Source organism: Oryctolagus cuniculus, chromosome 13, assembly GCF_964237555.1.
Source record: "Oryctolagus cuniculus chromosome 13, mOryCun1.1, whole genome shotgun sequence".
In the NCBI taxonomy this organism is placed as follows: domain Eukaryota; kingdom Metazoa; phylum Chordata; class Mammalia; order Lagomorpha; family Leporidae; genus Oryctolagus; species Oryctolagus cuniculus.
In genome coordinates this window covers 17,808,648-17,821,765 of record NC_091444.1, presented here as the reverse complement: position 1 = coordinate 17,821,765, position 13,118 = coordinate 17,808,648, and the positions used below count along the sequence as shown (strand labels likewise).

Sequence of the window (13,118 nt, the reverse complement as noted above, 5' to 3'; positions counted from 1 at the left end):
GAGACACCGTGACTCTCTTAGACCCTGAATGGCAGAGCCCTGGGCTATCTTTTCCAAGGTGGGGTGGCATCGCACATGTCCGTTCTCCCAGTAGCCCGGGCCTCCTGCACCAGTGCCCACTGGTCGTACCCTGGTCCAGCCTGCCTGGGCCTCAGCATATGTGCTCTGGTGAGCAAGCTCTCGCCACCAGCCCTGCTCACGGAGGCTCCCCTGGCCTAACTGGCACTGCAGTAAGGTGGCTCTGGGGGCTGGGTGACAAATCTGGGCCAGGCTGAGAAAGCTGAGGTCCAGGGTCTTGAATCCAAGGCCACCCTGGCCGCTGGGCCCTTGCCTCTCTGCTGTGGGGACCTCCTCTAGCAGTGTGAGTACAGGGTGTGGTTCGGTGCCCCTCTGCCTCAGCATCAGCCTCGGAAGACAGAGTTGTCACCTGCTGTGGTCCTTCGTCTACAAACTTTCTTTTCTTTCTAATCCTTGTTTATTTTTGAAAGGCAGAGAGACAGAGAGGCAGAGACACAGAGATCTTCCACGGTGGTGCATTCCTCCAGATGCCCACAACAGCTGGGGCTGGCCTGGGCTGAATCCAGGGTCTGGACCGCCTGATGGGTCTCCCAGGGGGTGGCAGGGACTCAGCTCCTTGGGCCGTCACCTGTTGCTTCTCAGCAGGAAGCTGGAATCGCAGCAGAGCCAGGACTTGAACCCAGACGCCCTGATGTGGGCCCTGCCTGTCCCAGCTGCTGTGCCTAACACTCGCCCCTCTGTAAACTTTCCTGACCTCCTTCATTCCAGACTAATACTTGGCTTCGCTCGTTGGACAGCGCTCACTTGTTCATTTACTCAACACCATCGAGCGTCTCCTGCGTGCCAGGCATTGTGCTCTGTGCCGGGGATCCAGTGGATAATAAAGCATGCTTTGTGCACGGGCCGAGGGGGACGCGGAGTGACGGGGGCCAAGACAAGGGAGCCAGGGAGGGCAGTGATGGGGGAGGGGCTCCACGGAAGGCTGGGGGCCAGGGCAGCTCTCCAGAGCAGGGCAGGCTCCTGGACAGGGGCAGGGGTGGGGGTGGGGGCGGGGCGAGGCCAGGTGAGGAAGGGGTGGAGAAATGCCTGCGTGGAGTCCAGGGCTTCGGGGTGAGGCTTGGCCAAGGGGGAGCCCCCGCTCCTCAGCCTCTCACCTCCTCCTGCTCCTCCAGGAATCAGCTCCAGTGGCACCTTCCCCCGTCCCTACCAGGTGCGCCAGCTCCCTGCAGCCAGCACCGTCCACGCGTCCTTTGGGTCTCCTCCTCTCCCAAGCCTGAGTGTGGAGCAGGTGCAGTTTGCTCACCTCCGCTTATTCTATGTTTGGCCCCAGAGTGAAGCACACAGTGGTTTTAATGTAAGAGTCTCATTGTCAAGCACGTGGGAAGCCAACATGGGAAGTGATAAACATGGGTGGCACAGTGTGAGGTCGCTGGGCTGCAGACCCTGATTCCTGATGGGCGGCTGACCCTGGTCTTCTGTCTCTCAAAGCCATCCTCTCCCAGCCATGCCGGAAAACAAATCTGGGGCCCTCCCTCCATCTCCCGGGGTGACACTGCACTCCCCAGTTCCCTGCAGAGACTCTCAGGTTCATGCCCTACCCTAGCCGAGCCCAGGGCCTGGCCCAGAGCATGTGCATGCCCGGAGCTCAGACTCCCCGGCTTTGCGAAGTGTTGCAGCAGTGTGGCACCCATCCCCTAGGGGGTCGCTGTGACACTGGAGGGCACAGCAGCACAGCAGTGAAGCCCACCTGTGTTAGAGCCACTGGCCTCCCACTTGCCCTTGTAACTGGAACGAAGGACCACCTGCGACGTGGGGAAGATCTCAGCACCGACCCCAGCAGCCTTAATCCCCCTGCCCCAGCACACTGTCCGAAGTGGTGGATTCCAGCAGCGTCCTCGGCGCCGTGGGGACCTGATGTTTGTTAAGACCTTGATGATGGAAGCTTTGGGATGGGAAGGCCCCCACCCCAGCCACCCCCGAAGGGCTCCTCCCTGCAGAGTCCCCTCCTGCTGAGACCGGGGCCGCCCGCCCCTGCTCTGCCCCGTGACCTACAGCGTCTCGGTAGCCTGTCAGTCGCCCTCTTCCTTCGTGCTGGGGTGGGGACTGAAGCGAAAGTGGCTCAGCCTACGGCCCCTCACACAAGACTGCGACACAAAGGCCAGACATCTAGAGCCCGTGACCCTGGACTTGAGTCCCTGCTTCGTCTTGGAGGAGCTGTGTGGTCCCGGGCCTCAGCCGCTTCTCCTGTGGGGTGGGGAGAGGAATCCTCAGTGCGGACAGGGCAGCCGCGCCGTGTGCAGCTCTCAGGACTTGAGCCATCACTGCTGCCCCCCAGGGCGTGCGTCAGCAGGAGTCTGGAGCTGCAGCTGGCCCTGGATCCAGGCTCTCCCCTGTGGGATGTGACCCCACCGGGAGGCTGCTTGCCCACCTCTTCTCTGGCATCTTCACGGGGAAGGAGGCACTGCCTGCAGCCCCGGGGCCTGCACATCTGTGGCCACTCTGCCTGGGGCCTGGAGCCCAAGTGCCACCCCTGGGAGCTGACTCACCTGCTCACAAGGGGGCTGGCTGTGGGAGGGCACTGGGAAGCCAGAGAGGGGTCAAGCAGGGTGGGGACAGGGCAGCAGGGGCCTGGCTTTTCTTAGCCCTGTGACTGCATGGGTCTTGGCCTCTTAGCTCAGAGCCTACGAGGTACATACGCTCCCCTGGGGGGTGCCCTGGCCGACCCCTCTGAAGCCCTGAGCATGTGGACAGCTATGCCCAAATGGCCTGCGTTCCTCTGAGGGAGCAGGAGGCACAAGCCTCCCACATCACCAGTCATGTTTACCGAGTGTCTCCCGGCAGGGCTCAGGTTCATGGTGGGGGCAGGGGCTGGCTGAGATCTTTGCTCGTCTCTGGTGTGGAGGGGTCTCCGTGAAGCCCCGTGTGGGGTCTGAGCCTGACACCGCTCCGGTTCCAACGGCCCCTGTGTGGATTATCTGGGGACGTTGCACCTGTCCGGGCTCCTCCGAGTCTCCATGCTGCCTAGGTCAGGGGCTGGAGGCTGCAGACACACACAGGGAGCAGGGGGTTCTACTGCCCTCGTATCACATGACAAAGCCCCCTCCCAAAATGTGGAGCCCGTTTCTTGCAGGCTTTGTTGTACTCCAGCTATAGGTAGGAGCTGAGCATATGTGTGGGTCTTTGTGGACAGCCTTTGAACATTCCAGAAAGTGTGTTTCCAGAGCTGTGAGCCCACAGGGGTGAGGTGGTAGCGTCATCCCACCCTCGCCTCCTCCAGCCTCAGCTCTGGGGTCGGCTTCCCCCATTGGCCCTTCCAGCAGGGGGCGCTCTGCAGCAGGGGACGTGGCCACAGCATGATCTTGAGGCTGCTGGACACTGGGGAAGCTCCATCTTCCACACTTCAGCTCCACGGGGCCATGCCTTCTGTGCTATGTCTGCTGATGTCAGCTTGTCCCCTCCTCGGCCATGGGGACTCTGTGTCCCTTACGTGGTGATCATAGAATGAAGGGCCACAGGACAGGGCCAGCCCCTCACAAGGTCCCTTCAGAGGCCGGTCGCCATTGCTGGTAGGACGACACCAGTCGCTCTCCTGTCCGACCCCCGCCTCTGTCACCATGGGGTTATGGTGGGTCAGGGGAGACTGCCCAAAGTAGCCAGGTCCCTCCCCAGCCGCCAGCCTTCTAAGCAGGTTCCTAGGGTTCAGGAGAACAGACAAGATGCACCTGCACTGGCCACTGCGTGCTGTTTCCCCTGGTCAAGGACACAGAGCCAGGGCAGGGGCTGCCAACAGGAGGGGACGGGCGCCACTGCCATCGTGGGTCAGCCGCTTTGCATGAGGGTCCCGGCACCCCCAAGCCCCTCTTGGCACCTCCTGTCCTCCTTGGCATCAGGACTTTGAGTCGTGGCTCTGCCATTTACAGCCCAGTGAGGAGCCGCCGGGTGCCTGTGCTGTGGTGTGTGTGTGACAACAAGTTCAGAGGGGCTGAGTAACTCAGCCACGGTCACACACCTAGGCAGAGGCAGAGCTGGGATTTGCACACAGGCCAACTGCCCACAGAGCCAGGGCTCCCATGTCACCGTGGGAGAGCTTTGCTGGAACAATCCGGGAGGGCGCACTGTCAGTTGTTCAAAGACCGGCAGCCCTGGCCCAAGCCTCAGTGCAGGGCTCCTGCTGCAGACAACCAGGGGAAACGCCTGCCGCTCCCAGGGATGCCACTGTCCTGAGGGGCCAAGGGACGCTCCTGGAACTTCTCATCAGGACAGTCTAGACTCTGTGTCCTTGGTGGAAAACAGCGAGAGGCGGCCAGAGACTGGAGGCATGGCTACCTTGCCCTGTGCTAGCCCTGGGCCCTGCTGCCCGCCCTGCCCTTCACACCAGCCCTGAAGGGAGCTGCTCTCCCCAGGGACGGCTGGCAGCCCCTCCCGCAGGCAGCCACTCCTCCCTGCCATGGCTTGCATGGACAGACAGCACTGACAGCTGCGGCACCTGATGCCAGGAGGTCACCAGGTGGCCAGCGGGAGCAGGCCCAGGGTCTCGGGCCTCTGCAGAGACGCTGTGTGGGCAAAGCAGGGGAACGGGACCTCGTTCCCCTGTGAGATGAGGCAGGGCCAGTGGGAGATGCAGGTGCAGCACCAGGAGGGAGGCGCAGGCCTGGAGACGTCCCCTGGTGCTTTCCTGGTAAACAAAACCCTGATCCCGGAGAAGCCAAGCAGGCCGCAGCCCGGGGCGGATTCCCGTGCCCGGCAACTTCACTAAGACCTGGCAAGAAGGTCCACCAGAAGCAGACCCGGGGACCCCAGAGGCCCTGCCCCCAGCCTGGGCTCAAGCTGGGGGCCCTCTGGATAGCCCCTGGCAGAAAGCCGTCAGGGACTCGCCAGGCAGCCCTGGGGGACCTCTGCCAGAGTGGCACTGGACTGTCTGAATCACGAAATCTCCTCGGCCTTGCTGCGGGCAGGGGCTCACGCGGTGGTGTCACACAGGAGGGGACAGTCCCTGACCATCACCTCTGCCCTCCTGGCTCTCCCCTCCTCCCACAGGCAGGCTTGCTCCTTCCTCCTCCCGCTCCCCCTTGCCAGGTGAGCCCCTCCCCTGCAGCTGCCTGGAGCTGGGGTGTCTGCAGAGGCTGGTAGGATCACTGGGAGCTCACAGGGCCTCGGGCCGGCTGCCGAGCGTGGCCGGCCATCGGAGGTCTTAGCCCTGGCCGTCGCTAAGCCCTCGCTTGCAGGGCACCTGTGCCGAGACACACAGCCCCGCTCTGCTCTGTTGGCAGTGGAGGTGATGAAGTGTTCTCTCCTCTGTCTAATCAGATAAGGCCCCTCAGGAAGCAGCAGTGTCAGAGCCTGAAGGAAGGGAATCCATCAGTGGCATTGAACTTGGACCCTTGCGAACCGGACAGGTGACAGACAGGAGAGCAGCAGTGTGGGGCTGTAGACTGGAGGCATGGCACCCTGAGTCCTGCCACACATCCCAGGCTGTGAGAGGCCATCCTGTCCATTCCCCTGCCTTCCCTTGGGACTCCCAAACCTCTCCCCGGGGACCCCCCCCCAACCCTAAGGCTTTTCCTAAGCGGGGAGAAATGAGGCCCTGGAAGCTCTGTTTTATCTAACCCGAGCCCCTCTCACTCTAAGACACAAAGGGTCACGTAAGGCCTGGAGACAAGAACACAGGCAAAAATAACTCGGGGTCACCACGATGCACCACAGCTCTGGAAGCAGAAGGAGGCTGGCCTGGCCGGGACTCCCTTTCAGATAAGCACGAAGGAGGCAGCTCTGCGTGGCTGGGCCCAGCGCGGCCTGCGGAGCTGCGGCTCCTTCTCCTTTTAAGGCAACGCTGTGCTCTCTGGCTGCACGAGCCTCGGCAAGCCCCAGCCCCACTCATTCCTGGCTATTTGGAGGAAACCGATGATTAATCGGCCCTTCCCCCACCCGGCCTGTTTTCCATTAGGTTCTCTCTAAAGGATTGGCACACCTCCCCGGGAACAGGCGCCTGGCAGATCCTACCCATGGGGACCCCTGTGCAGGGGGCAGACCGAGAGCCAGCCGTCCCAGATGAGGACAAAGGGGAAAGGTTGGGCAGAGAGGGGTTAACGTGGGAAAACCAGTGCGGGATGGGCGGGGGCGGGAGGTTCCCCATGGCAGCCCTGGGTCTGCAGGAGCAGCTGGCGAGTGGGTTCCTGGGTGGCAGGGGGTGCGTGGGCGCCCGAGGGCGAGGGACGCCTTTGTCCTAAAGGAGGAGATCCGACATGAGCAACCAGGCCCGAAACCCAGTGTTTCTTGAACTTGTGTGAAGCTGCTTCCGTGAGTCTCTCTGGACCCCCAGTGTCCCTGCACACGTAACCTGTGAGCGACGCGGGAACGCTGCGGAGGGCAGCTGGGCAGTGTGGGGGCTCTGAGGTCCTGAGTCTGCCCTGAGGCCTGATTTGCGCACTTGGCTGGGAGAGGAGGCCCCCATAGCTCTCACCTGCAGTGCGACCCTGGGTCCCTCTCCACGGTGGGCACTGAAGTCCCACCTCTGCCCCAGGGGACCTGCCGTGACCAACCCAGATCCCTGGGAGCCCGCGTGAGGAGTTTGCGGTGGGCTCTGCGGCCCCTACTCCATCTCCACAGCCCCCGTGAGGTGCCCAGAGCAGAGGAGGTAGCCAGGGGCACATTCCATAGCCCTGGGCCCCTTGGCTGCCCATTGTGGTTCCAGCGGAGGAGCCCAGGGGCTGGTCCCAGTGGCACCTGTCACTCTCCACCCCTTCCAGGAAGAACAGCTGTGAGAGAGCGCTGTGGAGAGAACCCAGGCTTTGCCGTCTTCCTTCCCCTCTTCCGGCACCCCAGCTGGGCTCCTGTGGAAGACAGACAACCCTCTGATGCCCAGGCCGTGGTCTCATCCTCTTAAAAATCTGCTGGGCAAGGAGCTCGCGGCGATCCTTGCAGTCCCGCTGCCCTTCAGTCTCCTTGGGCAGTGGACAGCTACACCGACATCTGAGCTCAGGCAGGCCCGCTGCTTCCTCCGCTCCTCAGGCGAGGATGAGGAGCAGGTTCCCTCCAATTAGGGCCCAGCAGCCGCGGTTGGCCTAGTGGTTAAGACACTCATGTGCCAGCTCCGACGCCTGCTCCAGCTTCCTGCTAATGCAGACCCCGGGAGGCAGCAGTTGGATCCCTGCCACCCACGTGGGAGATCTGCGTGTGAGTTCCCAGCTTCTGGCTTTGGCCCAGCCCAGTCCTGGCCGTCGCAAGCATTTGGGGAGTGAAGTGGATGGGAGCCTTCTCTGTCTATCTTTGTCTCTGTCTCCTGAATTGTTAAAAAAAAAAAAAAAAAAAAGGAAAACAAACTTGGCTCAGCCTAGAAGCGGGTTTGCAGAGGAGGAAAGGGGCCCGTGCAGGGGCAGGTGGCTGTGCCCACACAAAGCTCCGCTGACCCTGTGCGTGGTCAGAATGGAGTCACGGCGTCCGGGGCCTGGTCTGGCAGAGTCCTCCCAAGGTCACTGGCCCAGGGGACCCTCGGGTTCCTCGAAGAGCATGGGGGATGCTGTAACTTACTGCGAGAGACACACACTGGATGTGAGGCACCTCCTTTATTCCATTTATGCCTCAACGCGACGGCCATGGTGGGCTCCAGAGAGAGCTTTAGTTGGTGAAGCAACACGTCGGCAAGCTTGTGCTGATGCCCCCACATCTCTTTGCGAAGGTTTGCGCCTGTAGAACTCCTGCGAAGCAGGGCGGGGCGAGGGTGAGGGCTGCGGGACACCTGGCCCCCTACACTGAGGGCTGGATAGCGCCTGTTTGAGTCTCTGTTTCTGCAAACCCAAACTGATGCCTAAAATCCACAGTGAACAGAAGTGCACACTGAAGACAGACAGGATCGGGGACGGTGGTTATTCCTGTTGGCCTCGGGTTCCAGCAGGGCGTGGCAGGAAACTTCTAGAGCGGTCCCAAGTCCCAGGCACGGAAAAGGGTGCAGGGCCCTGAGGGCTGGGCTCTGCCGCTGGACTCCACGGCGCCCTCTGGTGTCCTCCGTGGAGGCCAACGCCAGCGCTCCTCCAGAGGTCAAGGGCGGTGATCCAGTCCTCCCCCTGGTCCCAGTGCTCCGTGCTCGGTCCTCCCACTTCATGTTTGTTTTTCTTTTCTGAACTCTTAGGAAAGCAAGAAAGTGGAGAGCAACGCAGATGCCAAGAACGGAGAGGAAAGGGGCAGAGATGCCGGCACAAAAGCCTTGGGCCCCCGGAAGGACCCGGATCTGGGCAAGGAGCCAAGGAAGGGAGTTTTGAAGAAAAGCGTCTCCAGAGACAAAGGGGACACAGATGGCCCGGGCGGGGAGAAGCCCAAGGAGGAGAAGCTCATCCGGGGCCTGGACAAGGGCCGGGTCAGGGCCGCCGTGGACAAGAAGGAGGGCGCGGGGGAGCCCAGGGCGGCGGCCTCCCGGAAGGAGGCGGGCGACAGGCACCTGGGCGTGAGCAGGGACAAGGACAAGAAGAGAGAGGAGGCCAAGGAGGTGGCCAAGAAGGAGGAGGAAGAGAAGGGCAAAGGGCCGAGCAGGAGCCCGGACTCCAGGAAAGAGGGTGACAAGCCGAAACCCAGGAAAGAGGATGAGAAGCCGACAAGACCCAGCGGGGGTGCGGGCGGGGAGAAGGAGGGCGAGGAGGCGAGGAGGGCGCCTGGGAAGACAGATACCAAGAAGCGGGGGGAGGAAGGCCAGACAGAAGCGTCCCCCGCCGGAAAGGAGGCCAAGGACGAGAGCAAGACCAAAGCACCTGAGAAGCAGGCCCCCACGGCGCCCCCCAAGGCCGCTGAGGCCCCAGCCAAGGCCGAGGAGGAGGCGGCTCCCAGCATATTCGATGAGCCGCTGGAGAGGGTGAAGAACAACGACCCGGAGATGACCGAGGTGAACGTCAACAACTCGGACTGCATCACCAACGAGATCCTGGTGCGCTTCACCGAGGCCCTGGAGTTCAACACCGTGGTCAAGGTGTTCGCCTTGGCCAACACGCGCGCCGACGACCACGTGGCCTTCGCCATCGCCATCATGCTCAAGGCCAACAAGACCATCACCAGCCTCAACCTGGACTCCAACCACATCACGGGCAAGGGCATCCTGGCCATCTTCCGGGCGCTGCTGCAGAACAGCACGCTGACCGAGCTGCGCTTCCACAACCAGCGCCACATCTGCGGCGGCAAGACCGAGATGGAGATCGCCAAGCTGCTCAAGGAGAACACCACGCTGCTCAAGCTGGGCTACCACTTCGAGCTGGCCGGGCCCCGCATGACCGTCACCAACCTGCTCAGCCGCAACATGGACAAGCAGCGGCAGAAGCGGCTGCAGGAGCAGAGGCAGGCGCAGGAGGCCAGCGGAGAGAAGAGGGAGCTGCTGGAGGTGCCCAAGGCTGGGGCCCTGGCCAAGGGCTCCCCCAGACCTTCGCCCCAGCCCTCCCCCAAGCCCTCCCCCAAGAACTCGCCCAAGAAAGGGGGGGCTCCGGCCGCGCCCCCGCCCCCGCCCCCTCCCTTGGCTCCGCCCCTGATCATGGAGAACCTGAAGAACTCCCTCTCGCCCGCCACGCAGAGGAAGATGGGGGACAAGGTGCTCCCGGCCCAGGAGAAGAACTCGCGCGACCAGCTGCTGGCCGCCATCCGCTCCAGCAACCTCAAGCAGCTCAAGAAGGTAGCTGTGTTCGTGGGCCGGGGCCACGGGCTGGGTGGGCAGGGGTCCGCGGGGGAGCTCAGGTCAGGCTGCAGGCACGAAGCCAGGCCCCCACCTCCAGGCGGCCCTCACTCGTGTCTCCCTCTGGGTCCTCCAGCCTCTCCCCTGCGCCCCGCCCCCCCGCCCCGCCGTGTCTGCCTCCTGCAGCCTCGGCAGAGTTGTCCCCCTCAGGCCCTCCTTCCTTTGAGCCTTCTCCATTCCCTGAGACAAAAATGCTCTTTGTCCTACCAAACCCTCTCCCAGGGCCAGCCAAGCCCCACATGTCGGGCTCCCCCAAGGAGAGTCTGCCTCTGTGGAGCCTGTGCCATGGACGCATGCGCCGTCTCTGGGCTGGGCACCTGGTGCCCGGAAGCCCTGCCTGCTGACAGCGGCCTTGGTGCTGTGCCCCAGCCCTGGCGCCGTGCATTCAGGACCAGCTCCGCTGTGGCCCCAGGGCCAGGGGATGGACGGCGTCCAGTTTTCACAGGAAAGGGGACATGGTGCCTGGGCGGCACCCCTGGCCGAGGAGGCCGGGGCTCCGCCCTTCCGGGGGAGGAGCCGAAGGGGGCAGCAGAGGGCCCCTTGCAGCCTCCTCTGACCTGTCTGTGCTCTGCCCCTGCAGGTGGAAGTGCCCAAGCTGCTGCAGTAGGACCAGGCAGCCGGGCACCGTCTGCCCGCGCCACGACCGCCCGGGCCTCACCTCCCAGGGCCACACGGCCCCCACCCACCCACCCCGGCCCCGCTGCTGCCGCCATGCGGGAGCTCGAGGCCTGGGCCACGCTCCAGGAAGGATGCCCTGTCTCTCCCCACTTTCCTGTTCTTATCTCTGAGGCTCTCCGAAACCGCTTGTGTACCTGGAGCTGAGGGTTCCAGGCAAGAAGAGCCCTTGTAGCTCATCGCTGAGAAGACGGCACCACCCGGGGCCCGCACGGCTGGCAGCCACAAGAGGCCCAGGAGCCACGAGAGGAAAGCTGTGTCCACGGCCACGCCCACCCCAGCCCCGCCGCCCTCCAGGGCCAGGATTCAGACCTCTGAGGAGCCCTCGGACAAAGCTGTTGGGCAGTGGCAGGTCTGAGAGGGTGGGGGGCCCACAGGAGAGCAGGAGGGGCTGAGGAGCCCCCCAGCCTCCCTCTGGTTAGCCCTGGCGGGGACAGCCTGCCTGGTGGGGAGCGGGTTCCAGCGGGAGGGGAGGGGCAGGCAGCAGCCGGACCAGAAGGTTCGATGCCAAAGCCGATGTTTGCCGCACACCCACTGCTGTTGTATAAATAGCTGTGTATCTGTTTCCATAAGATTTTGATAATATATACAAGCCGTTAGCCGTGACTGGCTGTGCCTCACCTCTCTGCTATGCCCAGGGCCCTGATGCTCACCCTCGAAGAATCTAGAAGCTCAGGGGCCCTGCCGTGCCTGCCGAGTTGACCAGGAAATGAGCGGAGACTCCCCGCCCGCCCGCCCCGGCTGCCCAGGCCCAGGAGGCCAGGCCTGCTCCCGCAGCGTGCTGCTGCCTGGCGTCCACGGCCAGAGCTGGGCTCGGAGGTGCAGGCGGGGTGGAGGCCGGCCCGGGGTGCCTATATTAGGCCTGTTCCAAGGATGCTCCTTCCGTGACTCTTCCTGCCGTGGGCTTGGGGCCAGCCTCTAACAGCAGTCACAGGCCAGCCGGGCAGCAGAGAAGCCGGGCAACGGCGTGGGGAGCCTACTCGGCCCCCGGTCCTCCCCGCGGGTCCTAGCTCACTTCCTGCGCCACCGCCGCCCTCTGGCCCCACAGCACTGCCCTGCACGCCCACCGTCTGCTGCATGTCAAAGGCACCTTCCCGGCTCTCCTGGCACGAGGATGCGTGGCAGCCTTGGCACCGGGGAGCCGCCACCTGTATGTGTTTTCCACTGCAGGTTGTTCTGCCTCCGCGGCTTCTCCATCTTGGGGGTGGGGTCGGGGCCCTTGCTGGGTCTGGACAGGCCTGAGGACCCAGACCCCAGGGGCACTCTGCACCCTCTCGCCCTGCACCCCCGTAACCTGTGTCTGGGCAAGGAGATGGAGAACCTTGCTGGCTCCTGTCAGGCTAAGGGTGTTAGCTGGAACCAAGCCGGGTCAGCGCCGCCCACTACCCACAGCCACAGGCAGAGCTCAGGCCTTTAACCCTACCTCGCAGTCCCCCTCCCCTGCCCCAAAGAGACTGCCCATGGTGTCTTAGGAAGGCGTGGGAAGCCCTAACAGAACCCCAACAACGGAGCTCCAAAGGAACCTGTCACCTTAGGAAGTCCTGCCAGACTCCACGCAGGATTTAGCCGGAGGGAAAAGCCACGCCCCACCGTTCCCAAGCAGCAAGAGCTGCTGTTCCCTTCCTGCACTCCTGGGACCTAGCGGTGGGGTGATGTCATCGGTCCGCCGGTGCATTTGAACCTGAGGCGGGAGCGCAGCGCCACCTGGAGGCGGCCGCGTCCCGGGCTCTCATCCGAGGAAGCAGGCAGGGAGAAAGGGCGGTCAGGGGGCTCCGGGCTGTCTGGGGGGCGCCGAGGGGCGGGCTCGGCGCACGGCGGACACTCGCTGAGCTGGGAAGGGGCCACACTCCTGCTCCCGACGCCGCCCCTGCCCCACCCGCGCCGGCAGACTGTCCGGCTTCCCTCCTGAAACCCACTGGGAAAGAGCCAGACGGGGTCTGCCCTCGCCCGGCGCCTGGATTTCACAGGGGAGAACACCCGCTTCAAAGACCGCAAATGTCCAGGTGGATGAATCTGGACCCAGCTCAGGTCTCCCGCCAGCGGGCCACCCCGCCGACCCGAGCCCGGCGCCCGAACACCTACGCGCCCCGCCCCGCGGCCATGCCCGGCCCCTCCTCCCCGTGGAACCGCCTCTCCTTCCGCTCCCGCTGCCCCGGGCTCCTTCCCTCCACCTGCCCGCCGGCACGCGCCAAGGCTAGCACCAAGATCGAGGCTAGACCCCGGCCGGCCGAGGTCGCCGCCTTCCTCGCTGTCGCGGGGTGCGAGGAGCTGCGGCCCCGGGGGGGCACAGTCAGGTCTCTGCCACGCCCGCGGCCCACTTCCAGGCCGGGGACGTCACCCGCGAGCATGCTCCGTTCCACGATCGCGGGTCTGGTCCGGAGCGCCCTGCGCAGTGCCGGGCTCTGAGGTCAGCTGGGTGCAGGCTAGGCCTGGAAGCCCGCGGGGAGGGGCGCGCCGCTCTGCATCCTGGGGCTCCCTTCCCCACCCCTCCTCCTCCCTGGGGCCTCTGGACCTGTTTCCATGGAGCCTTGCCCTAGCACCATGCGGCACCTGCCCTGGCTGCCCCACCACACCTGTTTGTTTCCGTATAAGAACGCCCCCTTCTCATCTATGCCTCCCAGACCCCTCGAGATCCCCTCCCAGGTACACCACCGGGCCCCCAGCCTTTGAGAGCTGCAGCCTCTCCCTGCCTGCCCTTGTCAGGTGCCTGCCTGGTGTTCAG

General features: G+C 64.0%; 1 protein-coding gene across 1 annotated transcript in view; it reads left to right on the top strand.

The window, feature by feature from the left end:
* Positions 1 to 11,002, top strand: part of LMOD1 (leiomodin 1) — a 39,986-nt gene extending 28,984 nt beyond the window's left edge. The window contains exons 2-3 of the mRNA XM_017347865.3: positions 8,144 to 9,661; positions 10,302 to 11,002. Of these exons, the coding sequence (XP_017203354.3) occupies positions 8,144 to 9,661; positions 10,302 to 10,328 (1,545 nt within the window). The 3' untranslated portion in view covers positions 10,329 to 11,002. The remainder of the gene's footprint in view (positions 1 to 8,143; positions 9,662 to 10,301) is intronic.
* The last annotated feature ends 2,116 nt before the right edge of the window (positions 11,003 to 13,118 follow it).